Source organism: Pezoporus wallicus, unplaced genomic scaffold, assembly GCF_028554395.1.
Source record: "Pezoporus wallicus isolate ANWC-B61680 ecotype Strahan unplaced genomic scaffold, APGP_CSIRO_Pwel_v1 contig_3817, whole genome shotgun sequence".
Taxonomy (NCBI): Eukaryota; Metazoa; Chordata; class Aves; order Psittaciformes; family Psittacidae; genus Pezoporus; species Pezoporus wallicus.
The window spans coordinates 6,863,618-6,880,365 of record NW_026635157.1 but is presented as its reverse complement, the minus strand read 5'-3'; the positions used below and the strand labels follow the sequence as shown (position 1 = coordinate 6,880,365).

The window sequence follows — 16,748 nt, the reverse complement described above, 5'->3', positions numbered from 1 at the left end:
TGCCTCTACCTCTGCCCACTCTGTGCTGGCCCTATCAATGGCACACCGAGATTTTTAAGTTTACTGAAGGTCCTTTCTTACTCTTACAGGTATTTAGAAAGAAATACTTATATTCCACATGGATGGGTAAAAGTCAAGATCCTATCTTTGATAAGGGGCTTCTCTCGTCCTTGTCCTACCCTGTCTCTAAGTCTTAAGTGAATGAATGAGAAATGGAAGCAAAGCTATGAAGTGCTGGCTGACTAATTTACTACTCTGGCAGTCAGTGGGTAAAGGTATTTGGCTTCTTTAAAAATGTGCAATATCTTCAGAATAAAGATAATACATACAAAACGGGGGGGTGGGGTTGGGGGGTGGGGTCTTCCTTTCCTTCAGGAAGATGCTATATATTGTTTAGTTTATTGGCAGTTTAAAAAGCTTTTCTGAATTTAATTAGAAATATGAATGACTTTAAGATGCAGTGGAATGCACACATACCTCACTCATAGGAATGAATGAGGAAACACAAGTGTTTTTAATGTTTAGACTATCTAACCAATGCACATCAACTATGAAGGTCCAAAATAGAGTGGATAGCTTTATTGTGGAATTCCAGTATCATTTTTCTACACGCATTTGAAAAGTTTCCAGCCATTTCTACTAACATCCAATGACAATATTCTAGAAAATGTAGCTGGTCTGACAGATATCTCTGGAATACGAACCCTTTTTTCCTGGTGCTTACGGGGAAGAGTAAAAATATGTGGGCTTCACATTACCCAAGATTTGATCTTCGTAGTTAGGAAGGCAGCAGAAGAAGAATCCCAAGCATATTTCCATAATGGCAGTGGTCCAGCCAAAGCCATAGGCCCAGCTGAACATATTGATTCCCGTCATTTCAATTTCAGTTGAGAACTTTACTGGATAAATAACCAGGCCCATGATGGAGAATACAGCTGAAGAAACAGAAGAAAACAAAAAAATGTTTAACACCCATCACGTTGCCTACCTCCATAACCACCTGTAGCTAAACCCACCCGTGTTTTGGAGGATTTGAAAATCGGTCCACTGCCTTACAGACTTTGTATTATTTGTCATAGAGAGCTCAGGTGCACGCAAAGACTTGGGCATAGGATCAGCTGAGGGAAATATCAGTTCTAGTATGGATATACCTGCACAAGATAAACTTGGACTTCATATACTGCCTTACCAGCGACAAAAAGCAAGCCTCCAATCCCGCGTATGAAGTTGAATCGAAGTGTGTCAATAGCAAATGCTATGATGGCCAGAGCAAAACAAATGACTAGAAGTATAAAGCCAACCAGGTATGTGGCAGCCGCAGCTCTTCCCCAAGCTGAAATCAGAAGGAAGATACATTAGAAGAGAACAAAAAAATCCCTTGCAGTGTTTTTCTCTGGTTTACAATGAAAGGCTAATTTTAAAAAATGTGAGAAGGACAGCTCCCAAAAAGGAAAGCATGGGAGATTTCTCTTCTCTCATACGTTAACATTTTAGCTCCACAAGAAACCATCCGCTCAGTGCAGAATGGATTAGAAATGTCAGCTTTGACCTTTCATACAGAATGCAAGGGGGCTTGTGTGCAAGTTTCTTCTTTAGATTTAACAATTATGAATCAAGATAAAATGTCTATAAAGGTGTAAGAATGGACACTGTCCTTCAATAACAAATGTCATTAACTCAGCAGATGCCATAAAACCAGCAGCATTTTGGAAGGAGAATTAGAGAGTCCCTGAAACTAACTAAATTCTTCCTTTAAAAAAAATGTTTGTACAAATGCTCATACCACTCTGGCATGCAAAGTTAAAGGTATGGCAATAGTCTACTGATGTCAAAATTCAGCGGTTTCTGTCTTTGCAGCCTTTGTTTATCTCTGTATCTTAAATGGAGCTAAAGATCTGGAGTCTGTTTTGTAGGGAAATTTGACCTCTGTTTTTGATCCAAAGTCAGAACCGTTTCATTTTGAAAAGCTTGTTCAAGATACTTTCATTTTCAAACTATATATCTATGTTATAACATGTCAGAGGAAAGCGTATCATGCTAGCATAAGAACTGGGAAAAAAAGATATTTATTCAGTGGTTTATGTCTGGAGGGGCAACTACTCGCAAAGAAATCAAAGTGTCTCCTCTTTGGAATGTAAAAAGCCTACTCTGACACTTTTAAAATCATGTATGTACATGGAGTAGGCAGTGAAAGCCTACTGGGCATCTACAGACTTCACCCCCTGGCCTATACTATGCACTTGTAGGGTATCAGCTTCTAACCATATATACAGCAGCAGTGCTGAAAAATTATCACAGCCCAAACAAGTCAGACTGTAATTACAACTCAAATGCAGTACACACTCTTCAGTAAAAGCTCACTCTGGAACCAAGCAAGTTAAGGTTATTGATACCCAGTAACCTGCTAACTAGTTTGCTTCAAATATGCAAGTAATAAAATGTGAAGTGTCCTACCTTTCCCCCTGGCAAGTGCCAGTTAGGTATGAAAGCCACCATTCAAGTGACACCTTGGTGCTCAACCTCTCTTCTCCCAGGCCCCACACCACCTCTGCTATCAGACTAAAAAAAATGCATCAGGATTTTCCAGCTCTACTTTTCTTCTGATCTTCCCATAAAAAACAATTTCCCTCTTTGTTTGCTTTTCACCATCCCCCCATGCTTTGTGATCCCTGCTCCTTTCTAGCTGTTGCACTATATTTGCAGGTTTATGTTGTGTCCTTTCTCTTGCTTATGCCAAAAAGTTTCTTTCTGCTTTCTAACTGCTTTGTTTTTCCTGTAAGCAGGAAGATGACTGAGAAGACTGAAAGCGACAGCAAAGATGTGCCTACATTTCATTTTTTAGCCCAGTATTTTAACCCAGACTCTTCTCGCAGGGAGTTTACAGGAGGCTTGGAGGTGGAGTATGCGATGTGGAAGTGCAGGAGAGAGGGCAGCACTTCAGGCAGAGTATCAAAGGAAACATCCAGGAAGAGGAATTTAACACACTGTCACAGTGCAATTCATCCTTGTTGAGGATGCTCCTGCTCCCAGCCTCTCTGCCACCCCTCTAAAATGGCAAAAAAAAGGGGCACCTGGCCATAAAAGAAGTTGCTCGGCATCACTGACCTCACTGCTATTGGATACAAGATTCACAGCTTCTGGCAGAAGGGTGAAATGACAAGGACATCTAGAGGTGATGGTTTCTGCTAGGTGTACAACTGCTTGTGGTTAAGCGCAAAACCTATGTGTGAAGGGGTGTCTCTCTCCATGAGCAGACTCAGGAAGTGCTGAGGCACCACAAGACCTGGTGTGCTTCATCTCATCCACTGCCACCATCACTGCAGTGGGCAGCACATGGTCTGCCAAAGTCCAGTCTTGCTTCCCAAGACCAGCTGATGGCAGAGCACCATTGCCCAGGGTGGAAGCATTGCCTGGGCTGGGGGCTCAGCCATGTGCAGCAGCACCTCGCCCATGCTACCATCTCACTTCTCTGCTGGGCTCGCCCAGGTGGTTCTCCTGAAGCAGTGTTACCAATGCAGTGACTGTATGAAGGCAGATTGTGTGCACACCCAGCCCATCAGGCATTAGCTATATGGCAAGCAGAGACATGCTGGTGCTGGATGCTTACATCTTTACGAGGCATTACTTAATCACCTAACAGCCAACTTTGTGACTCGCACTTCTACAGAAGAGAAAAAATATTAACTCGATGTTGAAAGAAAACCAACATGCAGGCCTGAGCAAGGCAATAGGATTTCATGGAAGAGTTGCTATGAGTTTTTTGGAGGGATTAATATCCTGACTTCATCTGTCCCTTACAAAATGTAGCATTTATCAATAGTCTAAGACAACAGTGTGCAAACACCTTACCTTTCTGAGGTAAAAGGTAGCAAAAGCTTCATGCAGCAATAATTGCAATTGTTTCTATATATGAGATACTTATTTTTCCTTGTGCCAGCCAGAAGCACTACAGTAGCTTAGTGCCTTTACCAACAGAGCAGATACTTACAATTTTGTAAAAATGCCAGAATTAGAAGGATTAAACTGATCAGAAAACACTGACAAGGAAGTGGTTAATCTGGTCCCAGATATTTTCTTATATTCCCATGGTGTGATTTGTTTTGCTTTAACATAAAGCAAAAAACATAAAAAAATCGTTCTAACTGCAAAGCTCTTTCTCAAAAACATAAACTCCAGGACAAAAAAAATCACCTCAGGTGCAACACCAACTTCAGGTACACTTGACTGTAGAGAGGGCAGGTGAAAGCTGAAAAGTGCCCCTATCATCAGAACAGAAACAGAAGAAACAGCAGCTTTTACAGGACATCAAACTGAGTCTGTGAAAATATTCAGCTGTTTGTGAGATCTGTTTTCTCAGCCCCCCAAAATGGCTGTGAGCTTTTGGCTGTTTAATAGTTAAAATATGCTTCTTGTGTTTATGCAAGAGTGTCCTTGAATACCAGCAGGATCCTGCAACACTTTTGTGCCAGTCCTATTTCTCCCTTTTCCAGGTCCTCTATCAGCTGGAAGTACACCAATGAACACTATGGAAGAGCTTGTAGGAAGCTACACGCCATCTTGAAAACTCTTTCTAGCTGGCAATTTTCTGAGCAATTATGTCTTAAAATAAGGCTTTACTAACCCAAACAGGCAAAAGGACCCATGTTTTTATGCTTATCTCAAGCAGAGGAAGGGCAGCGCTTCTATTTACAGTGCTTTATGTATCAGCCAGCAATGATTTCTGAGAGTCTGACTACTCACAGTGACTGCAGCAACAGGTAACTACTGCAAAATGTAAAGAAGGGCCTCTCTTTTAAAACTCCCTTCTGTGTGAGAAGCCCCCTGAGCTAATTTAGAGACCAGAAAGAGCCCACCCATGCCATTACGGAGCTCACTGTAGCTTATGAGCAAGATAATTAGCTGAGACAGTGTACAATAGCGATGCAGCTTTATTACTTTGCTATTAAAGCTAACTCAGTTCAGAGGTAGCATGACTACTTCTTGTATTGCACCATCTAAACACATTGCTGACTGCAGCCAAAGGGAAGCTGATGGACTTCATAATAGATCCAGGACTTCAAAAGTGCCTCCAGTTTCCTGCCTTCCTGATTTTACTCCCTCACGTTTTCCAGTTTGCAAAAGTATAAACACTGACTGTGCTTCACACATAAGGAAAAAACTTTCTTGCTCAGCAGCAAGTTGAGCCAAAAGTTTGAATCACCAGATCTAGTCTTTCCTTAGCCTGCTGCATTAAGTGCTCCAAATGGTGCCTTCAAAAAAGAGCTGTCACCTTGAAAATAGCATGCGCAGTCTACTTTCCCCATGACAAATACAAGTTTCTGTGTTTCTGATGTATGCAGTTCAAAACATGGGAAAACATTAACAATTATGCTCTCATGTTTTTCTTGATCTGGTACCCCCAAACCACATGAACTGCTGTCTCTCTCTTTTTGGGTGACGTTTTCTGAAAGCAACCCCAGAGAGCTCAGAAGTACTTCTCCTGGTCTAATCAATAAGGAAATACTTCTCCAAATGTTCCTCCTGGCTCGAAGTTAAATACACAGCTAGCACAATAAACAATAAATGTTTATTGCCGGCTCACAGACACCAACAATTATTAAGTTCTTGCTGACTGATCATTTTAACACAACAGCCACTGCAGTGAACTGTCCAGCAATTTGAGGAAGGATAGTTTGAATTCAAAAGAAACAGCAGGTGGAGGGAAGAAAATGTAACAGACTAATATTTTACTTTGTTATCCTTCATACCACCAAGGGAAAGAAAGACAAACCCTGCAGTTCTAGCTCTGGTTTTGCAAAGCAATTCCTACAAGAACAAAAATCTGCCAGGGTGGTGATTCATCTCTGTGTCGTCAGTAATGAGAATGTTTCTGGGCTGAGTTTGCAGAGCCCAACCTGTTTTACATCTCTCTGATTAAAGGGAAAGAGCATTATTTTGGAAACAAAACTGAACCCACTTAGGTTTCTCAACCTGATGCTCTTCATCAGGGTGTGGTGAACTCTGCAGTGCACATGCTTCACTTCAAAAAGGAACTGCTTTGGCCAGGTTTTATCCATTTCATTTTGTTCTCCTCAAGAGTCTTTCCATGTGAAAGTGTGCATGTCTGCAGTAGAATGTGTGCTCTCCTTAGCCTGAATCTTAAGATGTCCCATCAAACTCGTAAACCCCCACTTCAATTTATCAGCTGAAGAGTAACAAGCTGCTGGTGCGTATGCAAGCAACTGTCATCCAGGACTCTGGATCCCCCTTGTTATCTGTGCAACAGTGAACAGTGCAAAATCCTGTGTGCTGGAAATCACGACCCTGAAACATGCCAACTACAGGGAATTTCTGTGCCCTTTTGTAAACAAGTGAACACTGAAATCTTTGCAAGTATTTGCTGATCACATGAGCTGGCATTGAAATACCAGTGTGCATGTGTTTGTACATAGACAGAAAAATCAGAAACTATTAAAAGCAGCTTCTTCTGAATAAACGGCATGTGCAAACTGAAAGCTATTGACTGAAAATAATTTCAAAGGAAGGCTATACAAATGAAGAAAACCACATATTAGTCATGGATAATTTATTAACAGAATAAAATGAGGAGAAAAAAGCAATGACATGATTGGATGTGTATTTTTCTCTGAGCTTCTATCTTCATTGCATCTGGACCATTCTCAAAACAACTGCATTCTCTGAATATCTTTCCCATGGGGAGTCAGTACTGGATGTACTCTGGATGTACAGTAATCTGGGGTTTTTTTTGGTGTGAGTTCATGTGTGAAATACAAAATTTTTTTGTCCTTCTTTTTGACATCCTTTTTGGTAACTCCATTCCTTTTCCCCTGGCATAACATCTTTAGGATGGATACGAATTTCTCATTTAATAGCAAGGCATTAGCTCATAACATGCAGGCGTTTTCATGTGAGCAGTAACCAGCTTTTACCTTGCTACTAAAGAGACAACCATGGAAACAGAGAATGACCTATTTAGGTTCACACTAAGATAATGTCATTGAAAAAGTTTCTCAGTGATTAGTAGCAGGTCCCATATAAATGAGAAAGGATTAGAACTTTAGAACAATTACCCCATAATAATAATTTCAAATTACAACAGTAAGGAAAAGAAACTTTATTCATAGGCCATCTATCAATAAAACACAGGATATAGTAGCAGAAAGCGGTGTCTTCACCAAAGCTTAAAGTAATAGCTCAGTTTGGCTTGGTGGACTTAAACGCCTTTAAAGCAAAAACTTAATTCCCCACCACTGGCTTCACCCACAAAAATACACCAGCAAAGCCTGTATCCAAGGCTTTATGTACTTCTGCAAACCTCTCACTGAACTCAGAAGCTACCCTGACTTAAAATAAAGGGGAGGAGCAACTACATCTTAAGGGAGTGGTTCAAATACATCTCATCATAAGTCAAAGCATGTACAGGCTTGACTTAGAAGATGGCTTCTGCAAATCTTGTATTAAAGAGGGCTGCTCCCTTGTGCTTACTTTGCACTCGGGAAGCAGAAGTGGCAGAGCGTACAGAGCCATCATGAAAGGGAACACCAAGGGAGTAAGTTGGCTATTAAATATAATGTCCACACTGTGCCTCAAAATTAAAGGTTTGCTCATGAGAGTAGTCAGGGAGTAGATCTCCATAAGCTCAGTTAATCAGAGTAGCAAGATGTACCTGCTCCCTAACTACCCCTGAGTTAAAGGTGGTTTAAAATATTTAATGCAAATTAAACAGAATCAATTTCCGTGATAATAGAGGCTATGTACTAGGACTCTTATTTGAAAGAGCAGAGTGGAACCTTTAAAAAAAAAAAAAATCTTTTTAAGTTTTATATTCCCAGGACCATTTGAGGCTGAAGAACACTGAATTTACATCCCATTTCTGTATGTACCAAGAATTGTTCCTACTCTTGATCAACAGTTTTCAACTGTGAGCCAACTTTGTTCTGAAACCTTGCTGAAAGTTGCCTTTTGCACTAGGTATTTGCTCTCTGATAGAGAGCAGCTGTGAATCTGGATCTAATTTTCTGTTAGAAGTAAAATCGTACCATTTGCAAAAGAAAAACACCAACATATAAGCAGAAATGGTACTTTGTGATCATGAAATACATCATAAGCTATATTTACTCTTCTTGTGAATGAAATAGCTTTTACAATGCATCCTGAAAGTCTTCATCACTTGGTGTTTATTGCTGATGGGGTTGTTAATGAACTGCACAGAGACTTCTAAACTTGGGGGCTGGTTTGGGCACAGTTTGCATATTCAACATAATAGGTGACATTAAATGTATTCAATTGCATATTAGTACTTCAGCAGGGCTGTGTGTGATCTGAGGTGTTAATTAGTACCAGTAGAAAGAAGCAATCAGCCTCTGAGATATAAGCTTCTATCCCTACTCTCCAAACTACCTGGAGTTCCTGGGCATTTTTGATTGGTGAGGTTTTGTAATGATACTTGACAAAGAAGAAGCACTGCAATACTCAATGACTCAAGATTTAAAGGTTGCTCAGAACAATGCAAACTGTCAATGAGAACTATTATAAAAATGGGGGGAAAAAACAGTGTTTTGAGGGTATTGTTTGTTTTCCTGTGTAACTCCTTTCCTTCTTAAGTAGCCTGACTCTTTACCCCTACAGTGTAATTCAAAATCCAGCTTGCAGCCCTTGAACCCCACTGTTCGGACTATGGATGGGTTATTATAGCCTGCTGTATCAGATTACCTTGATAAACTAGAGGAAGAGATGAGGTGAAGAGAAATGAGAGTTTAGCCACAAGTTTCCACACATTTTCAGCAGAAGCCACCCCATGTGTGTGAGTGAATGGTATCCTTTCAAGAATTTAAGGTCCTGACAGTGCAAAGCATGGAGGATCTTCACAAAGTACTCAGCACCAGCAATTCATATCTCCTGAAGGGGAGATGAGAACCCTCAGCATGATTGCTATTTTTCCACCCAATTTAACTACAATTATTAAAGGAAGGTTTGATAATAAACAGTGGGATGCCATCTGCAGTTGCTCTCTGTAGAGTTACTTGCTGAAGAGCATAACTATCATTTAGAAGAGTCTGATTAAATGAATCTGCCACTAAATATATAAAAGGACAAACCCTAGAATTACAAGAGAAAGCATGCTAGCAATTGCAGATGAGGAATGAAAATCGCCATGGTAATTCAGTGCTCTGGGCTTGATTCCCTTCTCTTACACTTCTTTAGTAACAATAGAGTGTCTCCTACAAGCTGGGGAAAAATCAAATGTGCTCTTTCTTTCTTGCATCAGAGTTCCTTAAGTATACTGTTGTTGTGATATTCTCATTACTGTACATATTTATCTGAGCCCGTAATTTCTAGCATTCAAAGTTCTGAATAATGATTGAATATTCTACTTTATGAAGTAACTTATTTCTCACTGGTTAGTCCTGGGTAACGTTACACTTCTAGGAGACTGATGACTTAGGAAATAATGTGATTCTTTATACACTGTCATTAAAACTATAGGCAACCACCATAGAAAAATGTATCTGTTCCATGCTATGATGCAGCAGGAACATCAATAAGCTTTCATTTTCAGTTTACCCTGCATTACCCTGTAATCCAAGCAACTCAGAAGATGGAGCTGGCCTCCATCCTGGGCTCTCTCACATGCTTCCTCGGCATGGTCAGAACCTTCCTCAGCCTTTGTTTCCCAGCTGCAAGGATACTTTTCCAAATCTACTTGAATTTTACCAAACTCTGAAAGCTTTTATGTGCAAAATCCTGGCAATAAAGGCCCCATGACTTGAATGTCCCTGCTTTAACAGCACAGTTATTTGTTGGCTTCATTTCTGTTCCTACACAGACACCCTCTCATGACAAATAGCCACTGGGACAGCTTGCTTCTCCTTCCAGACCCTGCTGAGAGGGGCTGTCTTCCAGACTGTCCCTCTGGAAATATCCCCATGTCACTGTGCTCACAGCACTTGCTTTGGCTTGAGCCAAGCGAGAGTTTCCCCATGTCTGGGATTAGGTGCTGGCTGTCAGATGTCATGGGAACAATGGGGAAGGCAAAACAGTTTTACATAGGCACTGTGGAAATGGGGAAACTTGGTGTCTGGTCTGTCCTGTGCCTCGGGTGTGATGAGTCACTGGTCTGCTGGAGAAGTCAGTTTTCCAGAGGCAGAGCTGTTGGACCAACAATGCAAGGCCCATGGTAGGTGTAAGTACCAAGAAAAGTCCTCTGCTGCTTGGAAACAGATCATGTTGTAACATTTGTTGGGGATTTTTAGAAACTAATTTCCATTTTGTTATTCCTACATAATAATAAATGGTGCGTTATCATACCCTAGACCCAAAAGCCTGATATAGGCAAAATGGAAGAAAATCTATCATCAATAGAGTTCTTAGAAGAGTAAAGCAGGATATTTCTTTCCCCAAAAAGTTATTACCTTTTGCAGCATTCCCTTATTTTGCTATCTATCCTGTAGAAATACTCATATTTGAGTATGCTCAAATATTTGCCATATTTAAAGTAATTTTGTGCATTATAATCATACTATACTAGCCATCCTATCTTGTAGTTTTGCATTAACATTCATAGACCAAAATAAAACTGGAATGAGCTACAACACATTTATTTGCCTGGGAGACAAGATGCAGGAAGATGTCCTTTCCAGATGGCAAAATCATTCATCCCTCCACTGATCTCCACAGCCACTAAACACTCCATACATCTCAGGAAAAGGCTGAAATTGCATACTAGGATTTGAAAATAACTGAAGATCTGAATTCCACTTGTCATGTGGAAGTGTCTTTTCCTGATTTTTTCTCCAAGATCTGTGTTTGCACCACGTTAATGAGCTGGTCACTTTAACCTAAAATTAAAGCTTTAAGCTTGCAGTTGTTTTGATGGCAGTAGCTGCACATGGAAGAGCTGTAGGTCCAGGTGGAATATAAGATGGGACAAGTAAACCCACAAGTTTTCTATCCGACTGTGAATCATATTGAGACTAATAAAATAAAATTAGTTATTTTCCTCCAACCAAATCCACACATGTTTAAACATCTTCAAAACCTGCAGTGGAATATATTACACACTGAAAAAGTGTTTCAGGTCTGCAAGACACACCTTGTTCAAGAGAATTTATATAGTCAAATATCAAGAAAAACAAAGGAGTACTGGGAGTACTGTGCCAGCTTCATGAAGGGATTTGACCTATGTGTTTTCTTTGCAAGCTCAGCCATGTCCCAGACATAGATTCCATACTGTGCTCATCATCTATCATAAAAGTCTTTGCCTTTGTAAAGGCTCAAGCATGTTATAAGCTTAAGACCTTTATTCCAAGTCTCAGAATGTTGCAGAGCTACATTTGCATCTCTCAGTTCCCTGTCCTAAGCTCCATGCTTTTCAAATAAGTTCCCTAAAGCACTAGATGTTTTTCCCTAGAAAGTTCTGTTTGTTTGAGCTAAATATGCTTGAAGAGCAGAAGACTTCTGGTAAAGACTAGATGAGTATGATATGGTTAAAGTAGATCTGAACCCTTGGAGAAGATCCCCTCCAATGAAACATTCAACCTTCTTCCCTTTCAAATTGACTGACTCCAATGATGTTGGGTTTTTGTCTTCTGTCTGTGCATATTCCTATGTTAAGCCAAACAGCACAGATTCAAGGGGAATTACAAACATTGCAAGTGAAGAATTTGATTCGAATTTTCACATTATATTGAACATCTTGCAAGAACATTACAATTATATCTAATTTTGATAGGATGAAGGCATCAGTAGTGGAGTAAGATAACTAAATTGTCCAAGTCATGATGAGAATATTTGCTGGAAGCTGCTGGGGTACACATGTGTATCACATGTCAGTGAAACCATTCCTGCAGGAAGACCGTATTTTGGAACCTGCCCACCCTGTGGCAGATTAGGTAGTGAAGCTGAGAATAAAGCTCAGAGGAAACAAGATGGGAACTGTGGAAGAGAGGAGGGGAAAGAGAGCATTCATATCAGGAAACATGGGAAACACTCCTGTCCTTTCTGTTCACATCATGGCTTTTGTCTTTGTGCTCAGTAAGGTGTGTAATTACACTTTGTTTATGCAGCAGTGTGTTTCGCTTGGCACAAGACAAAGCTAAATATCCCACAGAACATGACACTGAATGCTTGTTTCTTATGACCTTTCTGGAGTACTGTGGATAAATGCAATCCCAGAATTATCAAAACTCTATGTTTCACAGAGGCAGGTAGAATCAGGCTTAGCACAAGACCTGGATGCTCACAAATGAGATGCTGTCTCATGGTCTCATCTTCTGGGTAAAATCCAAGACCAGCATCAGTCAAATGCACCCTGTGTGAGGAAAGGCAGAAGCCCCAGAATCCAAACCTCACACCAACTGAGGAAGAAAAGCATGGTATGAAAAATGGAGAACAGGGTTGGATCTGAACAAATCTCACCTCTGGCGAGGTGTCTGAAAAAGGGGGATGGAAAGGATCAGGACAGTGACAGCCAGGTCTCCAACCCTTTTATGGGTCAGGGTAACCCACCCCTGCAATGGCCAAGATCCACATCGTAATGACATAATCTTGCATAGGCAGAAGCCTGGCAGCATAATCCCCTGTCACTCAGTTTATGTGCAGGTTTTTTACATATAGGCTTTACATATTCTCCCATTGGCTAAATGAAGATATGTCTGGGACAATGGAGTCCTTTTCCACCTGGAAATTTTATCCAGGAGGATTTTGAGGATTTACTTGAAGTAAGGTAATAAGTTCAAAGAGGTCCAATGATAGCTGCATTCTCACCGAAAGCATAATGCAGCCATACAGCACATGAACAGTATTTCTGATGCTTCCAGAAGCATCAGCTGACTCTTCAGCTGAGAATATTCTGCGTGTGTGTACTAAGTCCAACATTTTTGTGTTAGTGCAGGACTAACTGTGGATGTGATTCATGGTAGCCATAGACATTGCGGCATAGTCCACATAGAGGATGACCTCTCTGATTTGTCTGTAGATGCTGTCCAGTGAGAAACTGCTTACAACTGCTGAATTTAAGCTTGTCAGAGTGAGGCAGAATAAGCAAGGAAGTGAAATACCAAACAATTGTGTAGGACCTGAAAGCAAGTTGAAACTTTTCTTGTATTATCAAGAAAAGCAAGGTAAAACGTCTTAGCATTTTCTGTCCAACTAGACCTGATCTGGAGATCAGGAGTCTCATGGAAACTCAGGACAGAGAAGGCCCTCGCTAAGCATCATGGTCTCTCTCCTGCTCTCCAGTGCCATGTACCAGAGGCCAATTTGCTGGCTTGATCCATGCCCAGCCATAGAGCTGATGCAGGAGCTCTGAGAGCAGGACTGGGCATGATGCTTAATGGAGCTGGTCTTGTCCTGGGGCCCTACACTCACAGAGGCCTGCTACAATTAACTTGTTACAGCTGAATTTTGTGCACAGGAACCAAACATGATGAACTTTCAGGAGCAATTTTCAAAAGCTGTAATAAATGATCCCTGAGATTGTTTCTGCAAGTGCTTTTATGTTCATTTTCAACAAAAGCAGTTGAGATTCTGAGCTTTAGATAAAAACGTTCTTCCTTTTAATTGGAATTAGTATAAATTGTAAGAACACTTGAACTTTCCTCCTGGTTCACTGATCTACAGAAAAAGAGAAAAAATAAAGAAACAGGGCACATCCAGAGTGATCCTTCTTTTGGTCTATTCTCCCAGATTTGTGGTTTACATATTTTCAAGCTGAGGATTGCTCCTGGGTGGACGTGTTTAATAGCATAGTTAACCAAAACTCAGTGCAAACAAGAAATCCTTTCATCTTTTAAAACTCTTTCACACGACCCACCTATCAGAGCAGTTTCAGGGCAGCATTCTGCAGCCTGACACTCCCTGGGAATATCTTCCTGCCATCTCTCATTTTTACCTCCTGTTTCTTGCTGGCATTCAGGACTGACTTATCACACTAATACCAGGCTTTCCCACACAACTTGCTGTTTGGGCATTTGATCAGCAGCAGCTGTTAAGTTTTGGAAAGCAATGAATAGTGAGAAGTTACTCTCTTCTTCTAGGAGAGGAAGAAAATATTAAATTCTCTAATATTTTCTACACTGGTACATTACCACGTGTGGACTTCTGCACTATGCCTCCCACCATCTAAAGCAACCAGGCTGCTTTCTGCATAGGGATGAGGGACTTTCTCTTCTTCATTCTGTTAGCCAAAAGCCTTGAGGCATTTTAGTGACAGTCCCTATTGCCCATAACTTCATTTATAAATGTCAAATATTAGGCAATACAGTTAGGAAAGCTGGGGGAAGGTGAGCTCGGAGATGTATCCCACTGCTTCAGATACCACTACCCACCACCCTTGCAGGTGCTTACCGTAATCCATGAGGGACTCGCAGGACCATTCCCCACCCTGCTCAGGTCTCCTGCAGCTCTCCCATAACGACGCTTGGTGCACATAAGGCAAGGTCTGCGACTCCAGCCAGCCCCTTCCCGCCAGTGCAATGATACCGAAGATGACACCTATGCCCAGGAGCAGAGGTAGGATCCATCTGCACCGCGTGTAGTCAAGGCCGTACTTCACCATCTTTCAGGGCAGGGGACACTGATGGGAGGAGGACAGCTGTCTCTGCCACGGACTCAGCAGTGCAGAGCAATGGAAGCTTCTACAAAGCTCCCGGGAAGTGAGCACTGGCTGGTACCTATGAGCGCCTGTGCAGATGCTTGAGAAAAAGCTTTCTAATCAGGAGAGACACGGCAGGCAGGGAAAGAGGGAGGGACAGAGGGAGTAAGGGAGCTCCACCTAAATTCACATGAGTAAGAGCTGCCGCTGAGCAATAACCAGTTGAGCTAGGGAGAAGCTTCCAGGCTGGGTTTATCTGTGGGATCCTCTCTGCTCTGCTGACTTGGTAACAAATCAGGTGCTGTTTACTCTCGGCACTTAACGCTTTCCTTCCTGCCACTCCCCACCAGGAGCATCTCACAGCTGTGTTTACATCTTTCTATCTCCCAAGGGATTTGCATTATGGCAGGTGAAAACCGGAGACAAAACAGGGAACTATTTGTATTAGAGGGTGGTTGCTTCTGAAACTTGCCACCTGGAGGCTGAAAGCTGCCTTTCTTGGACCCCATTTAAAAATAAAATGATACCTTACTTTTTTGCAATTAAATAAAATCCCCTAACTGCTATAAAGCTGAGACAAAGATGAATATGTGACTGGCCTCCCTTTCCCTTTCTGGACATAGCTGCAGGGAGGGGGAAATAACAAGGTTTATCATTAAAAACACAGTATGGTCTGTATATAGCCTTCATGAGAGAACAGAAACTGAGCTTTGATTTGACTGTGCCTTATGAACACTCCCTGTGCATGGCTCTGGCTGTACGTGCACTGCCTGGGGCCTGTCAGAGCCTGCCTGCAATGTGCTATGGGAGCAATGCAGAGATGAGCCATCACCTTGCCATGTCCCAGGAGGCCAACCTTGCTGAGCATGGGACGGAGTTTTCCATCTGTCAGCTCAGAGGCAATATAGCCATGTTCATAGCATTCTCCCTTTGAACTAACACGTGCTACAACCTAGTACTTTTGTAGAGCCCAGACACATTTACAACAGGAAGCAGCTGCACCCTTTGCAGATCAAAGCTGGTTTCTGTGAAGAGCGGCTGAACACAGAGGGTGTAAAGCACTCTTTGCTCCCATGGTGGATTTTGTCAGGCAGTGCTGTATGTAATAAGTACCAACCTCATTTACTCTCAGAGATTTGCAGCTACATTGCAGCTGTCATGGTGAAACGTGACATCTATACTGAACTGCAAACTCCACAGCAATTTGCTGAATTAATATTCATAAATCAATAATGGCCTAAATAAAAGGAATTAATAATTTACATTAAATTGATATACTGTAGAGAGGAGTGCCTGAAGAGGCATTGAACTTGCACACATCCAGACTGGAACATCTGTAGCAATGAGTTGCAGCACCGTGGAGAGGTAGCTCTGTCATGAAAGCGATTTGAATGGGTTAATGCGGCACCGTGCCTTATCTCTAATCAGAGATAGTTTATTAGCCTGGTGATAGATTAGCAGTGGCGTGGCTGTTTTGACTCTCCTTCTCTAGTCGGTGCAATTCTGGCTAGCTGAAGCATCCCACCAGCAGCTCCCACAGAGTATAGACATGGCCAAATATGCCTGAGGTTGTGAGAGGTCCAGGGGCGTTCAACAAGCCTCTGTAAGAGCAGGAGACATCTTTACAGCTTTGGCCATTGAATCTGAATGTCACTGAAAGTGAAAGTCAACTACGAAGACACCTCGGCTGCTGGTTGGGGCTGGAAATAAGGGAGAATAGCAAGTATTTTTGTAAAGTTCCCTAAAGAGAACCACCACTTCTTTAGAATGTCATGTATATTCCCTTGTAATCCACGTTGGTGATACCCACAAATTCAGATATTGTTAACTTAGATATCATGTTTAAAACCACAATTACCAGGGACATGTACTGCATGCATTGCAGTGATCATGATATTTTAAAATAATATCTTTAAATAAATGTCATTTGAAGCTCACCCTTAGTGCAATATGCTGGTACCCGCAAGATGCTCAAATCTGTTTACACATGTTCTTTCTGTTGCCACAGCTGGGGTAGAAATGGACACAATAAGCATCAAAAGATCAAGAGGATATGGATTTGGATATTAAATAGAATCTCAGCCATTTTTTCTTTACTCAGAGAGAATAACCAAATCAAGTTAAAACAATTTTGCAGCTGAAAACCAGCATGAAG

General features: G+C 41.5%; 1 protein-coding gene across 1 annotated transcript; it reads right to left on the bottom strand.

Moving 5' to 3' along the window:
* Positions 1 to 360: 360 nt before the first annotated feature.
* On the bottom strand, positions 361 to 14,903 carry LOC130597130 (p53 apoptosis effector related to PMP-22-like). Its single transcript, XM_057405398.1, has 3 exons — positions 14,347 to 14,903; positions 1,190 to 1,333; positions 361 to 935 (listed from the first exon to the last, which is right to left on the bottom strand). Exons 1-3 carry the CDS (start codon positions 14,555 to 14,557, stop codon positions 721 to 723), a joined length of 570 nt encoding a protein of 189 aa, XP_057261381.1. The 5' UTR covers positions 14,558 to 14,903; the 3' UTR covers positions 361 to 720.
* Positions 14,904 to 16,748: the final 1,845 nt, after the last annotated feature.